The sequence below is a fragment of the Podarcis filfolensis genome (genome assembly GCF_964270895.1).
Source record: "Podarcis filfolensis genome assembly, chromosome: 6".
In the NCBI taxonomy this organism is placed as follows: domain Eukaryota; kingdom Metazoa; phylum Chordata; class Lepidosauria; order Squamata; family Lacertidae; genus Podarcis; species Podarcis filfolensis.
In genome coordinates, this window is record NC_139609.1 from 40,827,612 (window position 1) to 40,852,398 (window position 24,787).

At 41.8% G+C, this 24,787-nt stretch overlaps 1 protein-coding gene across 2 annotated transcripts in view; it reads right to left on the reverse strand.

Moving 5' to 3' along the window:
• Positions 1 to 20,932, reverse strand: part of FGGY (FGGY carbohydrate kinase domain containing) — a 136,898-nt gene extending 115,966 nt beyond the window's left edge. Inside the window, exons 1-4 of one of the 2 annotated variants that reach the window (XM_083621280.1) lie at positions 20,723 to 20,932; positions 11,550 to 11,763; positions 6,703 to 6,814; positions 5,871 to 6,022 (exon numbers count right to left, since the gene is read on the reverse strand). In XM_083621280.1, the coding sequence (XP_083477406.1) occupies positions 5,871 to 6,022; positions 6,703 to 6,814; positions 11,550 to 11,750 (465 nt within the window). In that variant the 5' untranslated portion in view covers positions 11,751 to 11,763; positions 20,723 to 20,932. The remainder of the gene's footprint in view (positions 1 to 5,870; positions 6,023 to 6,702; positions 6,815 to 11,549; positions 11,764 to 20,722) is intronic. The other variant, XM_083621281.1, reaches the window with a different exon arrangement.
• Positions 20,933 to 24,787: the final 3,855 nt, after the last annotated feature.

Genomic DNA, 24,787 nt, shown 5'->3' on the forward strand with positions numbered 1-24,787 from the left:
ACTAAACGACTAAACAACAAGAACAACAAAATGCACTTAGAATACACACTTATTTTTCTCACGATTAAGTGGTTGGAATAAGCTTTTGGCATGAGGCGGGGGGCAGGCATGGGATCCCTCAGGCTCCAGAGCTATAGAGCTGATGTCAAAGGGTGCCACTGCATCACAACACAACATCACTAATGGAAACCAATGGAAACCCTACAATCTGAAGGCTTCTCCCTGTAGATTTTGAAGCACAGAAGCTCTTCTTAAAACTACCTTGTCCTAGGCCAAGAACTGACTCAGCAGACAATGCCAACACTCCCTTTCCCCCTGCGACGGTGCTGTACAGCAACCACAAGAAACCTGATACAACCCTAGATGGCTTTTTCTGGTAACAAAGGATGAGGTAAGCAGATTTTTCTCAGCAACTCAGGATGGAAAGATGCTGAGCAAGCCCTGGCAGAGTGTTTGTGCTGCCAACAGCAGGCACTGAGGTGAGGTGGACACTTCAACTCAAGTGCCGGATATGAGTCTTCAATTTTAATACAGGACAGCTGCAAAGAAAACCACTGCAGAGTGGAAAGGGGCAGTCATATAAATCTACCCTCAATCATAAGAAGTAACTGGGATGGTGAAAGGAAACAAGCATGCTTTAAGGTGGCTAAACAAAATATTGCAAATACAGGTGTCTATTGGACCTCTGCTGAGATGCTTCTCACTGGACAGAAAGAAGCTATCAAGACTCGTTGTGCAGCTTGAAGAGTAGTAACTGGTTTGTGGCCCCAGTTTCCATGGACTAGATTCCACTTCAGCGAATAAATGAACTGTGTGCCTCACTTGGCAGATGCATTTTTAAAGTGTTATTAGGCATATACACAGGTGTGGGGGCTGGGAGGGTCTGTAAACGATAGAAGAAAAGACCAGAAAATGAAAAGGGGGCGGCAATAGTTTTGTCACATTTCAAATGTCACAAGACAAAAAGGAAGCACTCACGGAAGCAAATGGGAATACCATTTAATGCTTTGCAGCGGGAAGAGGGGATTAGACACTGGAGAGTAAAAGAAAAAGAAACAAAAATCCACAAGGGAAGGCAGAAAAAAAAGAGAGAAACACTCTACTTGCTCAGTTCTTAAGAGAAATGTTTTTAATTCTTAAAGGAAATGTTTTCAATAGTGAGCTGGGTGACATTTTATCCCCTTGAAAACTGGAGGCTTAGAGAGGAAATCACAGCCAGACACCATGCAGACAGACACTGTGTAAACTTCTTTGCACAGGCCTGCCAAACACATCTTGCTCTTAATATATGGTTCGTCCAAAAGTGCTCTCCTCTCACTAAGAAGGAAGAGAAATGGACTTCAGAAGATTTATTTTGTATGCTCTCTGAAAGGTGACCTGAGTAGGTCATTTCCCAAGAAAGTCACAATTCTCTGTCTGATTCCCATTTGCTCAAAAAGTACTTTACAAACCCTTTACTTCAAGTAGGCTTAAGTGTTTATTTGATGTGCTTGTTTTGCTTCCTCTTACCTTCAGCATTGTCACTTTCAACATTGTGCTATGTAATACATTATTACAATGAGATGCTACATTCTGGTTGGTTGTTTTGAAACAAAGCTACAACTTAATTTCTTCACACAGAACTATGCTTATTAGTGTAACAAAAACATACTTTAATTTCATCCCCAGGAAGACACCAAGGCCTAATGGCATATATTGCTGGTACATTAGTTCCTGGAAAGAAAAAAAAGCAGAACAAGACTCTGCAACTGGATATTCAATAATTTTTCAATTCACATTTGCATTTGACATGATCAAAATGTGAATGATCAATTCACATTTGCATTTGACATGATCAAAACATGGAGCCACTGTTTTTAGGAGATAGACCAAATATTTTGTGGCAGCCCATTGACATGATTCAGCAGCAACCCCAAACCATGGTTTGGCATCGGATGCAAAACAAGGATCACAAACAGAAGATAAAATTAAATTCCCAGCTCATAAATAGATTTATTATGTATCCCTGGACAACACCTCCCTGTCCCCATTTCAGTTTCCCATCATTCTTTTATTTCCATTATTATAAATGACCAAACAAGTTGATCGGCTAAAGCATCAAAACATATCATATCCTTTAATTCTAGAATTGTTACTGTAGAACAGACATAGGCAAACTCAGCCCTCCAGATGTTTTGGGACAACAACTCCCATTATCCCTAGGTAACAGGATCAGTGGTCAGGGATGATGGGAATTGTAGTCCCAAAACATCTGGAGGGCCGAGTTTGCCTATGCTTGCTGTAGAATAATTAGGATCTCTTACATATGTGTATCATAGTTATTTAAAAGACAGGAAAAAAGAAACAAGTCCCTCCATTCATATAGATCTACTCAAAATAGTGGAGAAAATCTACCATTCATGACAAATACAGAAGCAATAACTAATACTAATAAATGCACCCTAATCAACATCTAATCAATTTCCACTGTTTCCAAGCAATTTTTAAAAATGAAACCAAAATCATGACCCTTCAAGATTTGGATACTCTGTAAACACAGTGGCCTTCCCCTCTCTCTGGTTATTTACCCCTTGCTTCTTCCTTGGAGAACTCTTACTAACCACCAAGGATCCTACTTTGGGTGATCTCAACCTACCACATGGTGCTGTTGCGAAAATAAGCATCCAAGACGCTTTACATACCAAAAGGACAATATAAAAATGTTGAATAAAAATCTTCATTAGACCAAAGGCTCAAGCTAACCCATAGAATACAAAAGTATCCTAACCAGAGAACACCCACGCAAACACACATGTCAAATTGTAGACCTATTTTAAACTACCGTATTATTCTGTGTATAAGACGTTTTTTGCTTTAAAAAAATAGTCAAAAATTGGGGGTCATCTTATACACGGATGGTGAATGCAGAGGGGTTTGGATTCAGCTTCTGGCCAGATTTCTTAATTTGGGGTTAAAAAAAAATAGGGGTTGTCTTATACATGAGGGCGTCTTATACACAGAAAAATACAGTACTAGGGGAGAAGAAACTACACTAGCCCATTCATTTTTCTAGATATAGGTTGTTTTGCAGTGACAGCCAGAAGTGACAAATCCTATTCCCCGAGCACTGGGAGGCAGACTATTGTCACAGAACTTCCCATTAGCTACTCCACATCCACAACATCAATCCTGGCAAGCCACAGAGATCTTACATTTTCACATGCACTTATTTCCCTACGTGGCCACATTCGTCTGCTTGGGGCTACTAGACTAAACATTTTTGTTGGCAACCTCCATTTGTTGATATTTCTGACTCCCATTTAAAAGACTGAGTATGAAACCCAACCTTTTCCTAAAACTATTATAAATAATTAGAAGACCACTGACGTATGGAATGGGAGTTTAAGTGAATATTCACATTTCATGACAAGGTCCACAAGCAATGCTAATTAACCCCTATTAACTTGAATCTGTCACTATCAGCTTCTGCCAGTTAACTTCCTTGACCTTCTCTAGCCTCCACCTTGTTACTCTACGATGAGAGTCAGGAAAAGAGACTCCAGCTGTTGTACGCTGACAGGGGGCAATTTACATTTGGCCTTCATTAAGAGACAGAAAGCATCATTGAGACCAAATGTACAAGACAGACTGGTGGAGGTTATAAAAAATTCAAGTGGCACACATTTTTCCCTTTCATCTGACAGTTGGTATTAAGAAGCTATATATCAACCTCAGACACATAAAATTTAAACTAAAGAGAGGGCATAAGAATTAGACTATGAAGACAGTGCCTTCTGTCTGCTCCACGGCTATTTCATGCATATGAAGCAAGACAGCTCAGGTGGCAATTTTGGAGGTATGATGAAAGTCACAGAAAATACAGCACTGGTGGGGCTCGCTAAGATTAACAGGGATTCTTCAGGCTTTAGGAGGGGGAAAGTATGATATTATTTTTATGAACCAAAGAATACACACATAAGATCGTCCCTGCCAATTATTTGCAATCATGCACTCTCAGCTTCACTGAAGGTGAAGATATAGACCTCAAGGGTTCCTTCACTCAATCTTCTTGCCTCCATCCAAACTCAAACCAAATAGTTGTAGAACCTGCTTTCCAGAGAACCTCCAACTTTTCTTAAAATGAGAGAACACTAAGAGGTCCATCTGTTCGCTGAGAAGCAACCATGTCCTTAATCAAACAACTGCTGCCTACTTCTAGCTCGCCTACCCAAAAATACAGTTGCTGCATGCAATGCATTGCTCTCACAAGTCAACCAAAGGCCTGTCTAATCTAGTGTTCAATGCACAGAGAAGTAAAGATGAACCTGAGGCCATCACAATTAAGGCACGATATACAGTGGTACCTCGGTTGTCAAACGTCTCGGAAGTCGAACATTTCGGTTTTCGAATGCTAAAAAACCAGAAGTAAATGCTTCCATTTTTGAACGTGCCTTGGAAGTCGAACAGCTTCCGCTGAGTTTTTTTCAATTTTCTCTACTGAATTTGCAGGCCGCCCTTTGCACCTCGGTTTTCAAATGTTTCGGAACTCAAAACAGTCTTCTGGAATGGATTACGTTCGAAAACAACTTTCCTCTATTGTCCCCAGCATTTGGTAAGTAGACACTTTCAAGCTGAAAGTTCCATTCTAATCTATCACACCAAAGGTCAATGACCAGCTCATCACAACTGAAGGGGATGAATCCTGCAAATATTAGGTAAAGAAACATTTCCTTATGTTTGTCCGATTGACTAAATCATTTTAACTGGGTAAATTCAAGCCATAGTGTTTTAACAGTCCCCCAAACTTCATATAGTCACTGCTCCCCTTCTCTCCCTCATTCCACATTTATTTAAAATACTTTTCACCTTGGAAAGCAATGACTTAATAAAACTATTAAATATAACATACAATTAACAAGACAGATACAGCAATAACTATGTCAGACCCAACCATTAACAGCCAATTAAAGCCCGAGGGAACAACTCAGTCTTCTGAAAAGACTATGAAATCCTACATTATTTTGCTTCCCTTATATGGAGGATGCTCTTCCAGAGTTGGGGTGAACCCTAAAATGAGAGTGCCCTATCAGTTTATGACAATCTCTAGAAACACTTTGGTGCCCTTAAGAATGTGCAATGGAAGAAGAGTTCTGGAGTCAACTGGTTCCCCTTTGTTATCCGCCACCAGGGTGACAAACTACAGTGTGACAGTTTCTTGCTCTTCCATCTATATTACTGTAAAGACGTTGCACGTTCAGGCCACAGCAAATGAGAGAGAAAAGATGGCAGCTGCACTAGGAAAAACGGTATGGAAGCAGATTTCCCACAAGAGCTCTTTCCTGCTACACATCCCTTCAGTCAGCAAAGCACCAGTAGAATCAATTGCTAGGAATCCTAGTTGCAAACTCTGAAGTGGATAAACACACCCGCACAGCTGGATTGGGCCCTGGTTGCACCGCTCTCCAACGTACTAGGCTACAAAAGCTGGTGAACATTAACAACACTGTGCCCTACGGCCACATTTGTGCTTGGATGTAACATTTTCTTTAGTTAGCAAATCATACAGGCTTGATCTCACATTCCTAAAGCCAAATACACAAGATGCCAGGCTCTCCAGCTGAGAACAAAGGCTTGCACAAAAATGAACAGGGAAAGCTGGCGTAAAAACAGAAAGCCTCAGAAGACTTCTCCCAAGGACTCACCATCGAAACCTTTGTTTTTGTCAATAGTTAGAACTCTCTCTTGACTTAATGAGAAGACTCCAAAGGTTTTTTTTAAAACACACACACACACACCATGTTTCATTACAATTGAATGTAGGTTTGAGTTTAGGAGAACCAAAGCTTCTTGGCACATAACCAAAATTCTGTTGCCTTTTTAGACATACTCACTTCTTTCATCCACAGCAACTTAGGTGGCTGCATCTCGGCGGACATTGCGCCACCAACAAAGCACAAGACTCTGTGCCGTGTCCCGTTGATGCGTGCTACTTGGTCAGCTGCACGATGGTCCATCCACAGAATGATGTTTCTGTTGTGTTCTCCTTATAAAACAAGGCCAATCTTAGAGCTATTTCTAATTTAGATATGGGTAACCCACCTAGCCCCAAAATTATTTAATGAATTTATATCCTGACTTTCCTCAAGGCCAACATGCCTGGGGAGGTCTCCTAGGTGGTCTCCCATCCAGACTCTGACGAGACCCAGACCTGCTCATTTTCAGTACAATGGTTGCTGCATGTGCCCCTGGCCTTTAGACCACAGCCCTGAGACCATAGTCCTCTAATCCTAAAGCAGAGATGGGAAGTCTGTGGCCCTCTGTGTGTTATTGGACTGCAACTCCCATCAGCCTTAGCCAACACAGGCAAAGAAGACTGTAGTCAAACAAGCACTGGAAGGTCACAAGTTTCCCATCCCTCTCTCTCTCTGTTCCTAGAACTGTTTCAGTTGACTTCTCCAAATTCAGCTAATATGTAACTTTAAGCAAAATCTTTCAGCAACTCTCGTTTAATTCTTGCTAGATAAAGCAATGACTGTGGCCTTGGACACAAGCATTTCAAATAAAGCCATGCAGGAGATATCAGGGAGAACTTGTGGTACAAGTCTTTCCTATTTTAATTTCATAGCTACCTGCCGAATTGTTGTTAAATAGATTTCTTTTTTTTTTTAACCTTGTATTTCAGTTTAATGCTGAAAATCTCAGTGTTCTATTAGAAAGTCTTACCTTCAGAGTTGACCGCCAGGGGCTTGAAATGAGTGTCCAAAACAACAAGGGAGCAGGTAGCATCAAAGCCCAATCCTCGAATCTGAGAAACATCTATCCCACAGACAACTTTCTGTGAAGAACAAGTCAGTTATATATTTTCAGAATTGCATACAGGCAAAACACACACACAAATATGAGTATCTAAAATAGGGTCATTGCTGAAAGGGTTTAGGTTTCTGAAAGATTACTTAAAAACAAAATGTATGTGTGGAAGGGGGAGTGTAAACCCAATTGCTCTTTCACATTACCATCATCCCTGGAGAGCATGTTCAAAAGCCCAGGGAGGGCACACATCCGCATGCTCTTCCACACAGAGTTAAGACTGCTTATGTGACAGGCCCCCAAAGCTGCAGAGGCTGGTTTTCTCCTACTTTAGGATCACACATGGTTTTCTAAATCCCTGTATATGCTGAAAAACTAGTTAAGATTTTGATCTGTGAATCAAGTAGTCTCCAAATTCAAAACCCCATCTCAGCCATAAACTTATGAGGAATAGTCATTCTTTTGCTTCGCAACTGCAAAAGGAACCTAGTAGGGCCACAAATTATGTGCAGGTTATGTTCTGGGGATCGCACTTAAAGCCAAAACGGTTTATAGTCAAAACACACTGGGTTCTATGGCAGGTGGAATAGCCAAAGTCTCTCCCCCCCCCATACACATTTACCCCTTTTTCATTTGTGTGTATGTGATGGGCTTATTGTACTGAGCATCCAGAAAGTGCTAAAAAGTAACATTTTACCCATTCTATTTAACTGCAGCATTTTTATACCACCCATTAACAAAACAGTCTCTGAGAGGGGTACGAGATAGAGATAGATATAAAGATAGATAGATAGATGATAGATATAGATAGATGATAGATAGATAGATGATAGATAGATAGATAAATAGATAGACAGACAGACAGATAGAAATATGACAACTTGAAAATGTTATTATAAATAGTTACAATTTAAGGCGGATGTTTCAAAGAATTACTTCAAATGCTGTAATGTCTACTGAGATGTAAGTCCCATTGTTTTCAGTTTAGTACCATCTTTCAACAACTTGTCCTTTGGCTCTTTGCTGTATTGAGCATTAATGAATATACTTTAGGGTGTGAGTGAGGTAGAAGAAGAAGAAGAAGAAGAAGAAGAAGAAGAAGAAGAAGAAGAAGAAGAAGAAGAAGAAGACAGTAAGGCAACTCATTGCCCTCTATTAAGAGGATGGCAATGAGGGTACTTTGGCAAACTAAGGTCAAAGATGCTCCTTCTTTATTACTTCTACTTTTTTTAAATCCACTTATCTTTCGGTGACCCTCAAAGAGGCTCACACCAAAATCAATCAATAAACACATGGCATGTACAAATGCATAGACATAGCTAATACGACTCAACTTTTCTGAAGAGGTACCTGAAGAGGTATTTGGCACTGGGGACAGATGCAGGCTATGAGGTATTGCAACACCACTATGGCAAATAACTCTTTTCCTGCCACACCAAACTTAGCCAATGTTTGTTTTATATATAAACAGGTCACTATAATATGCAGTCGGTACTACCTGGAGGTTCAAGTGCTCTTGATGGGCATGGGATTCTTAGTACACTTTGTTATTTGTTTTCAGCACACCTATTATTTAAACAATTTTAATGCTGCTTAATTACAGCCATTCCTAAGTGGTGTGCAGGAGACTCAATACAATGAAACAAAAATAGAGCTAACTATGAAAATCAGAATTCATTTTAAAAGCCTGCTGGAATTAATGTCGATAAACGTTCAATAGAGTGAATAAGAGTAAATGAAGAAATGCATTCTGTTTCATTATCCTCAGGCACACCCCCATCTTCCTCCATCTCCTTTAGGGCACTCACTGCAGAGAATGGCTCATTAATATTTGAAAATCCTGATCAATAACAAGCGAACGGTGAACTGTCCAACTATGAATTACCAGGCACCTCATGCATATTTGAAGAGCCAGCCTAAGAACGCCAAGCAGTCCGAACCCAGGACTTTTTTAGTAGAGGACTGAAGGTCCCCCTTCCCCGCCCCAAGACCACCCTGACAATGCTGGCTGCCAAAGGAGGTCATAATACCCACAAAGAGAGGCGAAGAACAACTAAAGAAATTCAGGAGATGGAGCAACATCCTGCTGTTTTACATTTCCCTTACCTATTCCTGACACCTGCAAAGTTGTTGAGCTTTTTTAGGAAGCCCCCAAACCAGGACATGTCAGGACTTTTCCTGACTTATGACAAGCCTACCCATACCATAAAGGTAAAGGGACCCCTGACCATTAGGTCCAGTCGTGACCGACTCTGGGGTTGCGGTGCTCATCTTGCTTTATTGGCCGAGGGAGCCGGCGTACAGCTTCCGGGTCATGTGGCCAGCATGACTAAGCCACTTCTGGCGAACCAGAGCAGCGCACGGCAACACCATTTACCTTCCCGCCGGAGTGGTACCTATTTATCTACTTGCACTTTGACGTGCTTTCGAACTGCTAGGTTGGCAGGAGCAGGGACCGAGCAACGGGAGCTCACCCCGTTGCAAGGATTCGAACCGCCGACCTTCAGATCGGCAAGTCCTAGGTTTAACCCACAGCGCCACCTGCGTCCCTACCCATACCATACTTCAGTAGAAATGTCTGCTGTAGAGGGAATGGTGCTTGCTAACTGAGATGTTGGCTTCACCTGCAGTTCCATTCTGAGCAAGCTCCATTTCCTTCTAACCCATAAGTAGATGCTACAATACTAGCACCAGGTATCCACCACAGGAATCTTGTACTATATTTGTGACATTACCCAGAGTCTCTGATGGTGAAGAAAAGCTTTTCAAGCTGAATGAAAAGGTCTCTCTACCTTATGTGTTCATTTCGCATTGTTTTAAAACCTCTATTTAGTTTCTTTTGTACTGTTTTTGCAACACAAAAAACTGTAAGTATGCCTAACAGATCAACTGAGAAAAAACTTATAATTCTTCTCCCCAAAATGCAAAAAACAGTAAGCATACAAAATGATCCCCCAAAACAAAGGTGAAGTTATCTCAAGACGCTGACAAAATTAGGATTTGGTTTAAAACAACAACAGCCCAGCGCACTTCGGCCTGTTGGTGTTAAAGGCCTTTCTCAGGGGCCAGAATTAAAAACCACCTAAAACGTAAGATAACTGGAGATATCTTCAGGCTGTTTTTCATTCTGACCCTTGAGGCCTTTAACAACATTAACAGCCCCAAATGTGCTGGGCTGCTTTAAAAAAAATTAAATCCACATTTTGTCACTATCCTGAGATATCATCTCCTTTGTTTTCACATATGTACACATAATACACATTAAAAATCTTTGTCCCACCCCCAGTGTGGTATGCTGTTAATTTCCTCTTGATTTCGCACACAGACATTTTCCTCCATATGATTTGTGTTAGGACACAATACCCTTTGCTTTCCAATATGTCCCTTGCAAAACAGGCTTGTATTGGAAAAACTGTCCAGATGCCCTTAGGCAACCAGGAAGTCCAAATGGCACATGAGTGAGCTAGCAGAGAATGGAGGATCTCTCTATTCCTCCCTCCAACAGCCCAATTGGGTTTTGTGCTAGCTTCAGAGGAAGGAAAACATCTTCCTCCATGTTCAAGTATGCAGGCAGAAAAGAATACAGCGGTACCTCGGGTTAAGTACTTTATTCGTTCCGGAGGTCCGTACTTAACTTGAAACTGTTCTTAACCTGAAGCACCACTTTAGCTAATGGGGCCTCCTGCTACTGCCCGCCGCCGGAGCACGATTTCTGTTCTTAACCTGAAGCAAAGTTCTTAACCCGAAGCACTATTTCTGGGTTAGCGGAGTCTGTAACCTGAAGCGTATGTAACCTGAAGTGTATGTAACCCGAGGTACCACTGTAGATCACTCTGCCCCTCCTTGGCCATTCCACTGGCTAGAATGATATTTTTTATGAATGTGTTAAGAAGCTAGTAGCCTATATTTCCAGGCTGGCCACAGAACTGGAGTCTTCTTTTCCCCTGCAGTCAACATGAAACTGCAAGCTAGTAGCCAAAACTTTGTAGGCTAGCAGCTCATATGGACTAATTTTCAAGGCTGTTTATAGAAAGGAAGAGAGAGAGAATACCTGAAGCAAAAAACAGAGTAGCGTACAGCTGATTAAGCTCATTCACTTTTTGGAGTTTGTTTTTTCAAAAAACAGGTAATTGATGTTTTCTTTCTGGTTTCTACCATAAGCGAAAAACTTCTACCTCAAAGTTATAATTTTCTCCCACCCAAAAAACCACAACCCTTCTTCTTCCAATCCTGAATGTTAAACCTAAAAACTCTTCCCGCAGTTTTTCAAAGAGCCACTTATCAGTATACATCCCCCCACCCCTCACAAAAAATAAAGAGAGGGATTAACTGAAACAGGGCAGCTTCAGTGCCATTTAATAGAATGTGGCCAGATATACTAGAAGGAATACAAAGGTGTTTTTTGTGTGTGCTAGCAATAGAGGTATATATACAAAGGCAGCAGACAGAGAAATCAGAGAGATGTAGTTCTGGTTAGTATAAAGGTGTATATATCAGAAGCTGCTGTTAATCTTTGAACTTAATAACACGGCCATTATATAGTCAAATCTGGAACAGGAAGCCCCAATTTTTCCAAAATTAAAGGTAGGCAGAGATTAGCCAGAAAATGTCACTAGTTATATCAGCCCTCCTAGAATCTTGTATCTCTTGTGTGCGTGAAAATGGTTCGATGTGACAAAGGCAGTAGAGTCTGCCTCACCTCATTAGAAAAGCTGCCTCACAGTGTGTAGCATAAAATTCATAGTGAGCATTCATGTTTGTACCTTTGTGACTGTACAACACGCAGCCCAGATGTCATCAGAGGATTGCTCATAGTGGTCTGGTTGTGGTGCCCAAATTTGAATTGGCTGCTCTGCGTAAGCCACCAACGTCCCAAACTGGTCTACCAAAGCCGCACGGACGCTTGCTGTGCCAACGTCAATTCCAATGTAGTAATTTACCGGTTCCAGGTTCTCACTTTGCATTTTGAGCAGACCTCTGGGTGACAGGGAAACAAAAAGAGACTTTTTAAAATATGCTTCACTTGGATAAAACTTCATTCTCTCCTATCACTGCTCATCTTTGCAATGGACACTGCATACCAACAAATTCTACAGTTTGGGATCCAATGAGTTTTGCTACATGTTACAAATGCCAAGCCAAGGGACAATAAGGTAGCCACCGCACCAGTACAACCCTTGGTTTGAAGCGCGCGCACACACACACACACCCTTCCCAACCTTTGTCAGGCACAGACCATCAGAAGCGCTGCAGGCCAACTCATTTGGAAATAGTTTGTAAGCTGATAAGCCTACCTATAGCGAATTATTTAGACTCTGGTTGGATGACTTTTCTCTCCAATAAGCTTTCCACCATAAAAGTATCATAACGCATTCTCATTGCAATAACACGTTTTGGTTTCCTAATCCCACATTCAGGAAGTTACTGCTCCTTAACAGAAGTCAAATCAACTAATTGTGCAGGGTTTTATTTTAAAAGTTCCTGTTGTGTTCTTGTCATTGTTTTTACCAACTTCCAGTCACATGTAAGAAAGACAATTTCTCAATCTCATTCCAGGAAGTATAAATATTACAGGTATTCTCTCTCACACTAACAACAAGGTTCCTATATTTTATACCATTTCCCTACACAGTACACATCATTTTAAAGAGTGCCTAATGCCATACAAGTTCTCAGACATTAAGATACTTGGAGTCCTCTTCTAACGTTTGCTTCCAGTGAAGAGGACCTGTTTTTTGGTAATGGCACCTTGGTTATAAAAAGTTGTCCAGATGAAGTCTGCAGGATCAGTCCACAGTTTGCCAATAATAAGATGATGATGTTGATGTTGATGATGATGATGATTTATCATAGGTCATGGCTCCTCAACAGACATCTAGAAGATAATTTTATAACATTGTTTCCTTTGCTGTGTCTTTACAATTGCAAAGCGATTTAAACTGTTTTCTTAGTCTGCTGCTATAGTTTTCATGTTGATCATTTTGGGATGCCATGGTTTTACTGGAAGACACCATGTGGTCCCATCAGGTGGAAAGTCAGAGGAAAAATGAGTTAATAGTTTAATTCATTTCTGGAATAATATGAATAAACAAATTATGAATAAATAAAACGAATAAATAAAATGAATAAGAACTCACACGTGAACCACAATGCACAAGCCAAAGGAACCCACATTCATCATGAAGGAATGTACATGCTGGTTCAACCCATGTTTTATATAGGTTGCAAGCCTACATACACTTACCAGGGAACAAATCCTACAGGACAAGCCTAATATTGCACTGTTAAAACAATTTTATTGCATTGCTATGTGTAGTGTGCAACACTTTGGTTCTTACTATTCATCAACTGCCTCTAAACAAAGCAACAGAAAGAAAAGCATTACCAATGAGTATCAGCAGCAGTAGCAAAAACAGCTGCCAGTTGAGCAGTCCAAAGACTACAAATGCTATGCACTGCAGCCAGTCATATGCCAATCACACTGTAGAGTGACAGTTTTTCATGCCCAAAGTGGACAGAGTGACATGGGTTTTGTGCACAAAGTGGATGGGCCTTTATGACCCGTCAGTACAGGCAACTGCCATTTTGAATGCATTCTCGGTGCTTGCATGCATCACTGCGAACCCAGAAGTGGCAGGAAAAGGGGGCGTTACGGGGTATAATGGGAGTGCGGCAGGGCAGGCTTACAAGTGCACTGCCAACACACGTGATGACCCAGAACATAACCCCCATGCAAAATAGGGTTTTCCTGTATATAACCAGTAACTTTATGAACAATGATAAAACTGGGCTGCCATGGTATATGTCCATGGATGAACTCCTAGCAGGCGCCCCATCCTTTCCAAATAAATAAATATATTTTAACTATACAGACATACACATGCAGACACACCTTTGCCCAACATTGGGTCATAATAATTGGCTTTGGAAGCTCAAGCGTGTCTGTAATCCAACAGCTAGGCTGCACTGCATTGTTTTGTTATTCATCTCACAGTCTAACTTGCCATTGACCAAAAAATCATTCAGTTTATAGATGCCTCCAACAATTGTTGATATAAGGTTTGTCTCTAGAGGAACTGTGTTTAAAAATATTATGCGTTCATTTATCATTCTGCATCACTTCAAAGTGCAACATTCCTGTAACTCAATCCAGTTTCCTTGCAAAAACATTGTTTGATGCTAAGAGTACTACAGAGTATAATACATTTGAGATATCACCTACATGACATCTGGATCTACGCACGAAAAGCACTGAATTCTCCAGTGCATCTTTTTTTTTTAGGGTCAACAGTGACTAGAGTAAATATCCTAAAATCAGCAGAGTTCTCCTATAAGGCATAGTCAACAAGTTTTAACTAGGAAAAATACATTTTGGAGTAATGGGGCATTAGAAAAATTACAAAGGCAGACTGATTGCATTAGATGCCATGTTAAACCACAATTGAAGCATTATGTGAAGAAGCGTAAACAAGACACAGGACTCATCCATACTTGCACTTGTCTAAGTGATTTTTCACTTGTCCCGCAATTTCTAGGCATGAGTCTAAGCAGTCTTGCCAGTGCCTGCCATTTCTCCCCAGAAAGCCCATTCCTTAGCCATAAATCGGAAAAAAAAACATAAATCCAGAGAAAACCCAACTGGTGTTTGCTCCGATTCAGAAGATCAAGTGGGGGGGGGCGGTAATGAGGTGAGGCAAGGGCAAGTCTGGATAAGCCCACAATAAGCCTTGAGCTTTCACACTACTCCCTCCCATCTCCAAAGTGGCCAGGAATTTGGAAAACTGCAGTTTGTCAAGTTGCTTGGATCAACTATAGCTACTGAAGATAACTTGCTTAAATTAACGGTAGATTAACCACAGTTTCTGGTCTGGACAGATTTCTGTTCTAAAGTCCAACTCTGTCCCATTATACCACATTGGCTTTTTCCTGTCTCCAATGTTCTTGAAAGGGAAGGGGGTGGGGGTGTACCTTGTTTTTGAACTCTGGCTAAACAAAAATCTCACTCAAGCAACAAGATGCTGCCCTGACAGATGTCAGCAAAAATCAAAATCCGTCCGACAAACCATAAAGTTGTTTCAGCTGCTAATTCGAGATTAATGAAATCAATAAATAATGGACGATTAACATTTGGGCTTCTCTCTAAAGCTGTGCTCTCAAGTTTGCACTGGCTAATTCAAGCACTCAATAAATAATGCACAAATTTCTCAGTAAGTTAATCAGTTTGTCAGACTGCAGGAACAGAGCTTGAAATGTAAAAAGGCTTGTTTACATGTTCAGTTGTCACAGAGTAACTCCAGAATTCACTGGAACAAAAATCAACAACTCAGAGGTTTAAGGGAGTGAATGAGAAGCTGAAATAAGTTGAAAGAGAATTTAAAATCCCTGGAAAGATCAAGGGCTTCTTATTCTCATATTAAAAAAAACCTGGTAAGTGAACAGTTCAGTGAAGATACATGTTGACTTGTGAATAACACCATATAGTGACAGCAAAAATGAGTGGTTGGAATAGTGGAGTTTCTTGTTCACATTTAAAAGAGTTTCAACTAGTTTATACATAGTATCAGCCCCATATTGATCGCTTTTGTTTGTTTTTTAATTTCTATTTTTAAAATATTTATTTTTATTGAAACTTATCCAAAGGTATACAAAAGTTCATACCCAATACAAAGTATCTTTTTTATAATACACCAGAATAAAATTAATGCTTTTACGATCTAATCTAAAAAGGAACAGAAGGGAACAGAAGGGGAAAGGGTAAAAGAGAAACTTTATGCATGTACTACTCATGCGCAGCCATGTATACAGTGGTACCTTGGTTTAAGAACAGCTGTTTATGAACAACTTGGATTAAGAACGCTGCAAACCCAGAAGTAGGTGTTTTGGTTTGTGAACTTTGCCTTGGAAACAGAACATGTTCCAATTCCTGCTGAGTGTGTTCCATTTGTAAAATGAGTCCCCAGCTGCTACGGGAAAGCGCGCCTTGGTTTAAGAACGCTTTAGTTTAAGCATGGACTTCCGGAACGGATTAAGTTCATACACCAAGGTACCACAGTATATGCTACCTCAGGAAATAAATAAATAGAATCATACCAGGAAATGATGGGAGAGAGCTGGAGAGCCCTCATGGCTCATGAGGAAACCCTCCCTGAAGCCCAAAGAAGACATCAGTGAGGCCAGAGGAAGCCCCAAAGAGACCTGAGGAGCAACGGGGCTTTGTTTAGGCTGCTCAGAGTCCCCGCCTAACAGTTGACATACAGGGTAGCACAGCAGAAGCAGCCGTTCCCATGTGTCCTCCACCCAGCCCTAGAGCTTCAACTCTAGGTATTTTCTTTCTCTGAATTGGAGAGAGAGCTGGAGAGCAAGGGGAAATGGGCATTTAAAGACTTTTTAGAGAGTGCTCCCCACTTTATGCGATGTCTCTTATGTGCGCGGTGGCCCAGAACATAACCCCCAAATAGAATCCAACTATTCTATTTTCCATAAGCCAATTTTTTTTTAATCCAGGTATTACAAGTTCATTTTCTCTTACACGCAAAAACTCCTTAAGAAGTATCCAATCCTTAATAAATGTCAATATTGATTTTTCTCTAATTAAATATCATAAATTTCTTAGATATCTGTTCCCTTGAGTTCAATGTGTGCATACTCTTGGGTTAACTAGGTATTGTAATCCTATACCCACTTACCTGAGATTAAGTCCCCTTGAACTCAGAGGGACTCACTTCCGAGCAGGAATGTATTGGACTGCACAGGAAGGCCACCATTTTGTTGCTGTCTTCAATAATGACCTCCAGTTCCATGAGGTAGGCAACACCATTTTGCCTGACTCTTCTGAGAAAAGACTTAATGGTACAGTCCTATACAACTCTACTCAGAGGTCCTACCAAGTTAAATATAAACCTTTTTTTTTTTTTTTACTCTCAGGGTAAATGTATATAGAAATACAATCTAAGTCAGCTGATGAAATAGGAGAGGGTGTAACGGCAACAGGAACTTGGTAGATTGTGTCATTTCCATCACTTTTGGTCTTGAAACAGAACATAGCCTTCATCTCTTCTTGTTTATTACCCTACTGCTGATCGAAGTGTGAAACAGAATTCAACTTGGATTAAGGATGTTCAGGGGGCAAACTCCCTAAAGACATTTCAGGCACTTCAGGGATTAATTTGGTCCCTTGTGCTCAGCTGTATTAGCAAGTCATCCCACAAAATGATTTATGCTTTGTAAAGGAGTCTACAAAGTGACAGAACATCAACATTTGCATATTGGCTACGGTCCAGTGTGCTTCCCAGCAAAGCCATCCTATCAAACCAACACCTAAACCAAGTGTCTAATTATTTGCGACAGATACTGGAAAGCCTAGGCCAACAGTAAATTCAACAATTAAATCAAAAATTTTAATACATGCTACAAAACATGCTTTTGCAGACATTTTTCACCCAGCGGCGAGAATGTTTCAGTAACTAGTTTCCAAAATTTAATGCATTAAAGGGGACTTGTTCACCCTTGAATCGTAATTGTAAAGGAGGACAGCCCTAAGTAATTTGTCATCCTAAACTTAAAACATTTATTTAGATGGTTGGTACATCTGCAATTCTAACACACTGCTTCTGAGAGTTCCTGTCACATCTATTTAAAAGTAACCAGGGGCTCTCACGCCAGACCAGTCTTTTTATTTTTAACTGCACAGTCCTACACATGTCTACTCAGAAGCCCTACTGAGCTCAGTGGGACTTACACCCTGGTAAATATGTATAGGTTTGCAACATAACTGAACACTACACCAGGATTGGAGGTACAACACTACTTAGCAGAGGAACAGTTGCTTTACTCACGTTATAATAACAATAATTTATTACTTACACCCCGCCCATCTGGCTGGGTCTCCCCAGCCACTCTGGGCAGCTTCCAACAGGAGATTAAAAATACATTAAAACATCAGTCACTAAAAAAACTTCCCTAAACAGGGCTGCCTTCAGATGTCTTTTAAATGTCAGATAGTTGTTTATTCCTTTTGACATCTGATGGAAGGGCATTCCACAGGGCGGGAGCCACTACTGAGAAGGCCCTCTGCCTGGTTCCCTGTGACTGCTTCTCTCAGTGCTTCTCTCACTACTCCAGAAGGCCCTCGGCGCTGGACTTCAGTGTCTGGGCCAAATGATGGGGGTGGAGAAGGAGGCAGGCCCGGGCAAGATTACACACACATACACAACCAGACACTCTGGAATCTCTTCCACAGCCCACTAATTAGAGACAGTACCACCACCAATATTCACACATGGAGATAGCCAATTAACTCACCACAGTTAGGGCATGCACCCCACTACACCCCCCAAAGTCAACAACACAGCACACTCCGTCCATAGCACAGCCAGCAACAACCACACTACTGCAAGTCCCCTAGGAGTACCTATAGGGGTTTGAATCTCCTTATGCTCCTCAAAACCATCTCTTTTTCAGCAGAGTGGAGCACGGCGAAGACATACAACATAGTGCTCACATGAGATACCTGCAGAGAACACACGGGATGCCCTCCTGGGACAAGAGCAATGTTGGGATGACTACAGGTCAGTAGCAATGCTGCAGAGTTCCATCAGGCTGCATTTCATCACCCATGCTGTTTAAGATGTACATGAAGCCACCGGAAGAGGTCATCTGGAGATACAGACTGAGGTGTCACCAACACTAGATAATGCCGAGCTCTATTATCTCCTTTTCATCAAATCAAGATGAACCAATAGGTGCTCTGAATCAGTGGCCAGGCACATTAACGGACTGGGTAAGAGCCAATAAACTGAGATTAAATCCAGACAAGATAGTGGTACTGTTAGCAGGTTGTTCATCTATTTGGCTGATTGATGTTCAACCTGTTCTGGATTTCTCCCTAAAGGATCAGGTTTGCAGTTCAGGGACAGTCTTGGATCTACAGCAAAGAGGCATGAGCAGCCTCAGAGGCTCACAGCACTGTTTATTGGCTTCAGCTGATAATACCAGCTGCAACCCTACCTGTACAGAGATACCTGCTCTGATTACTTCAATGCATTATATATATATGGGCTTGACTTTGAAAACAGCCTAGAAACTTTAGTTGGCTCAAAACAGGGCAGCAAGACGGTTAACTGGGGCTCAAACATATGATCATATTATACGTTTTGTGATCACTGTTTCCAGGCCCAATTAAGATGGCTGACATTAAGCTTTAAAGAGGATTTGAAGAATCACATCCTCCAAACTATCTGCCTGATCTCAAGATCTTTGGAGACCCTTGTCCAGTGCCCCTGCTAAACAAAGTGTAGCAGATAACTTAGTAGAGAGATGGCCTTTTGGTGCCCACGATGCCAACACATGCTTAAGCCACACAGGACGATAGCCTGGTTCCTGCTTGATCCAGCCAGTCCTTTTGGCCCACTCCTCCCTCTGACAGCCCATGTGGCCAATCCAGCCCTCTAGTCCCAGCAGGCCTTGTCTTCTTGTCCTACCCAACAGCATTTCCTCTTAAGCTTTGAAAGCAGTGGGTACTTCTTGTCTGTAGGAGGGCAGTACTGGAACAATAATGTTTGGGGAAAGCACAATACTTATATATGGCAAGAGGGTAGACAGCTACAGCAGTCTTACATTACAGTGTGCGGGCTGTTATGTTTAGTGCTTCACATATTTATGATACTTGCATGGTGATAGTTGCATAAGTATGTATTTTGCTCAGGGTACGCACACTAGGAAGCAGAAATCACAGCTTCCCATCACTTGTAATACGTACAGCAACACACACCTACCTCTGATATAGTCACAAATAACAATCGACATGTGGACTGCAGGCTAACTTCCACAAAGAAATCATTTCCATGAAGGAATTCAGTAATGTTTAAACAGACCCTGTACTTTGCACCATGTTCTAAATAACACACTGAAAAGGTGTCTCTCTTTAAAGAAGGCCCAGATTGGGGCTGCTTTCAGGTGGGATTTAACCACATACCAGCAAATTCAGGTTGCACAATTGTAGTTGATGAGGACAACAAAACTGCTCCCCCGCCAAAAAAAACCACCCTGCACTTTTTGCAGCAGGGAAATTAATTGGAAAGTGTGGATTAATGCTTGCTTTGATGCAATGTCATCTGTCAACCTCCCTCCAAACAAATGAATACTCCTTGAAAAGCCAACACCGTCAAATCGCCCCACAAAAATGAACGTCCAACAAACAGGCCAAGCAAAAGCACCCAGTATGTCTGTCTTAGCTCTTCAGTAACCCTAGGACAGTATTTCCCAGTCTTGGGTCCCCAGATGTTGTTGGACTACAATCCCCATCATCCCCAACCATTGGGCCACACCAGCTGGCGCTGATGGGAGCTGAAATACAACATCTGGTGACCCACAGCAACATATCTGCAACTCGCATCAATTTCAAATGCAGCTGAAAGAGTGTCCATGACCCTTGGCTACTTGAGACTCTCTTCTCACCCTTCCCTCTTCCCAGGACTAGTAACCATGTACACCAGGATAAGGCATCATCTCAGGGATAGTATTTGGTTGCCATTTTGCAAGGGGAGTGCGTTGGACAGGGAACTTCCCCTTTTCACTTCTTAGGTCCCACTGCATACTGGGCTCCATACATACACAGGGGAACAAACCTGCAAAGCAGAAAAATAAACACATGCCTCCACTTTAGGCAAACCTGGTGTTCAGGATCAAAACCTCAGGCTCTCTCCCCATCTCCCCCAGAGTCAACCAAGGTAAACCAGAAGGCAACCAAAGTACACCCAAAGAGGGAGGGGGAAAGGGACACGACCCCTTGGGCAAGGGATACAGAACAAAGCCCGAGGTGTTTTCTTTCCCCTGTTAAACGCAAAGGAAAGAAACATCTGCGCGAGGATTTCCTGAAACGGAACGCTCTGCTATAGAAGGCGATTCTTATTTGGGTTGGAGAGCAGAAGCCACTTACTTGCCCAGCAGTGAAATATGACCTGAGCTAGCAGTGGACAAGCCGCTCGCAGCACACGCTTTGCAGCAAAGAGAGAGAGGAAAACCCCCAGAGTTCCTGACAAGGCAATTTCCGGGCTTCTTGCACGGGAGCAAGAGCCGTTGCCGCGAGGGGGGAAAGGAAGGGGGGAAAGAAGAAGGCCTCGCTCCTTTTCTCCTCTCTTGGCAGCGGCGCCTTGGTGCCGCTGATCCCGATTGGCCGGCTGGCCCGCGAGGCGGGATTTGGCGGAGGAGCCTGGAAGGCGCTTAAACGGGCAGTAAATAAAAGGAGCTGCTCACCCGGTCCTGCTTTTTGTCTGTGTCTCTCCCCCAACCCTCCCATTCTCGCTGCTTGTAAAAACCCATCTGTGGAACTGTACTGGCGATGCCCGCCTCGGGGATAAAATGTGAAAGCCTATTTATGGCTTATTTGCCAGCAGAGACGATACGATAATCTTTATTGTCATTGTCCCATACAGAACAACGAAATTGAAAATCTACACCAGACGTTCAGATGTCTGCAAGCCTGCAATCCCAGCTATCCCAGCCTGGTTAGCCCCCTAAAAACTCTGATACCCCATAATTAAATACAATATGCTACCATAGAGACTACAGTGGTACCTCGGGTTACATACGCTTCAGGTTACATACCCTTCAGGTTACAGACTCCGCTAACCCAGAAATAGTACCTCGGGTTAAGAACTTTGCTTCAGGATGAGAACAGAAATCATCCTCCGGCGTCGCAGCAGCAAGCGGGAGGCCCCATTAGCTAAAGTGGTGCTTCAGGTTAAGAACAGTTTCAGGTTAAGAACGGACCTCCAGAACGAATTAAGTACTTAACCCGAGGTACCACTGTACCTTACACTGCATTTAAAACCAAAATCGCATTTGAATAGAAACTGTTTCTTCAAGCGGCTAGTCCTAGTCCTAGACTCTCTTTCCCCCTTTCTCTGTCCCAAGAAACAAGCAATAAGATACTGTAAGAGAGTTTATAAGGACCTGCGCTCTGGCTTTAACAGCAGCCCTCCCCAAAATCCACCTCAGGGAGAACCAAGGAGCGAGGTGGAAAGAGGCTTGAAGTCTGTGGGTGTCTACTCAGGTGTAAGCCCCCACTGACTCCAAAGGGACTTGCTCCCAGGTGTGTTTATAAGGCTGGTGCCACCTTGCAGGAAAAGGCTAAGCATCAGAAAGCCCTGCATGACTTGGGAGTCCAGTCCTCAATGGAAGGGTTGTCACAGGTGTAGTAAGGCATGTCTTCAATTCTGGCATCGCCCTCTAGGAATGGAGATATCCTCTGCCAGAAACCCTGGAAAGCCGCTGCCAGTCAGTGCGGACAATACTTGGCTAGATGGATGGTCTAACTTGGTATAAGGCACCTTCTTGCTTCCTAACACCTCTTCCCATATTGAGCCAACTCTGGCCCTCAGGTCATCTTTGGAGCAAAGAACAGATGTACGTAGGTGGTGACAAGATAGGCTTTTGGGTGGCGTCTCTTTGTTTCGGAATTCTCACCCAAAGATGCTCTCCTGGCACTCACTTTAGCATCTTTTCAGTACCAGGCAAAGGTATTTTCTCACAAATTCTGAATATTTTTATTGTATATAAAAAAATATGATACAGTGCTGTTGATATTTATCCAACTGACTAATTTCAGTGATGGTGGTGATTGTGATGGAGTGGCGTTAATGGCTTATTGTCTTGTGTTTTATACTTTTCGCTGCTGTTTATAGTGTACTAAAGTCACAGAATTGTAGAGTCGGAAGGGGTTCCCCAAGGGATCTAGCCCAACCCCCTGCAATGCAGGAATCCTGCCCACAGTTTTCCCTGGGTGGGCTTGAACCACCAACCTTCTGGTTAACAGCCGAATGCTTTGACCAGTTGCACCACCTGAGGGTCTGTACAAGTTTTATTACTTTTTCATGTGTTTTGCCTTAAGGCTTCAAATGGATTGGAAGCAGTAGAGGTAGGTCAGTAGGAATTACACCCAGGAAAGGACATAGGATTGAAGTCTTAAATGTTAAAAAGTGACAGCAGCTGAAACTAAAAGCCAGCATCAATGCATCAAAAGAAACACAGATCATACTCGAAGTCCAAAAGCTAACCGCAGTGAAGAAGTTTGTACAAGCATCTAAAAACAAGCAGAGAGAGCTTCTTCATACATCAAATTCCTACAGAAGAAAGTGACCCATGCAAAATAAAAAATACACACACACACACACACACACAGAGAGAGAGAGAGAGAGAGAGAGAGAGAGAGAGAGAATGAATACATGTAATCCATAGGTGATTGTGACACATAACAGCTCCACAGACCATGTTTTTCATTTCAAGTAGAATCTGTATACATGCATTAGGAAGCAGCAACAAATCATAGTTCCCTGTGCAACTATAATATGTGATTAGATTGTGTGAGGCGAAAACATTCCTCTATAACCAGGCCTTTGGCTGATTTAAAAATCTATGGCCTTTTAAATGTGTTTGCGGGAAGGGGGTTACTTTGTTGTTGTTGTTAAGTATTTGTATTTTTATGATGAAGGGTAGTATATAAATTTAATAAATAGTTATAATAACAATGCTAACTCAATACACAGTCTCCTTCTGTAAACAAATTTTGTAAATTTGAAATATGCTTAAACTACACAGTTGTTCCAGATTAAAAAAAATAAAAAGAAAGATTTCTGTCTAACAATGTACTTAAATATTCAATCCAATCAAGCAGGAAACATGTACATTTATGTACATATATGCAGATATCATAAATATAAAGGAATATAATCTCATTTTTACAATCTAACATTTTTACACATGGCATTACATGTTGGACTTGAAATGGCAGAATTCCATTCATTTTCGGTAAGAGGTGTACCCATAATCTTTCCACACCTCATTTTAAAGCAATTTCTCCATACCAGGCATGCTCTCAAAAGGAGAGGGCATGAAATAATCTAGTTGGGGGAGGGGAAGTGTGGGAAGGCAGAGATTTGGAGGAAAATATCATATGGACAACACCGTTAATTGTGGTACTGAAAGGTTAATATCCACATTGAACAACAGGAAGAATGAGCCCTAAGTTTCAAACCTATCTGGTTGGATTTTGCACATAGACCAGAAAGGGGTGCCATCTTATCCTTTGCCTCAGGCAGTAAAATGACTTGGATAGCCTTGCCTCTCTCTGATGCACTAGTTTTCTGTGTACTGTTTGGAAAGTGTTAAAACTCAAAGAGTATTCCTGTGGTGGACACAGTCCCTACAGTATGATATAGTATACTCTCAGAAGTCCTCTACTGTGTGGTTTTGCTAAACATGTACATTGGCTCTGAGAGCACAGAGTTTCAGAATAATGGCAGATTCCATGCTGGGTGCCAGAGACATGCAGCAAGCTTATGGTGATGCAGATTACAGACTGTGAATTCAATTTGGTGTTCTTTTAGTTGTAAGAAGAGGCCATCCTAGGAAGATCTGAATGCTTTTCTAGTAGAGAGACAAAAACCTCCTCCCACTCGCCCTTTTCTCTTTCCCTTCATCACCCAAGTTTTGCCTGATGAATGAAAGTTCTTTGTTTTCCTGCTTTATAAGTGGAAAGAAAGCCAACATCAGCAGTGGTATAAATCAAAGTTGCTCCATTTTGGCCTGCTGCCGATTTGACCACTAATGTCAGATAATTTAGTGGTTCTAAATAAGAGGTGGCATCTTTGAAATATTCTTCCTTACAGAGCTAGACCTGATGTGACACTTGCTGGAGGAGAAACTATTTGCATAAATCTGTCTTAAAAGGCTCACTTAATCATATTACTTCACCAGCAGCAGTAGCCTTTGAAGGCTAAAGTCCATACATGATGGGAAATAAGAGAGAGAGTTCATAAAGGTGATGGTTCTATTAACTACTGCAGCACAGGGCTCCAGTCACATTGAAGGCTCTGGAGCTGTGTATTTATTGGGAGTTATCTTCCCATTGTGGGAAGTGTATCTGCTTTGCTGTCTGAATTGATCTCCTTTGATATTATCTGCATTTCAGAACATGGTGCCAATTTTAAAAAAGACGTGTGCA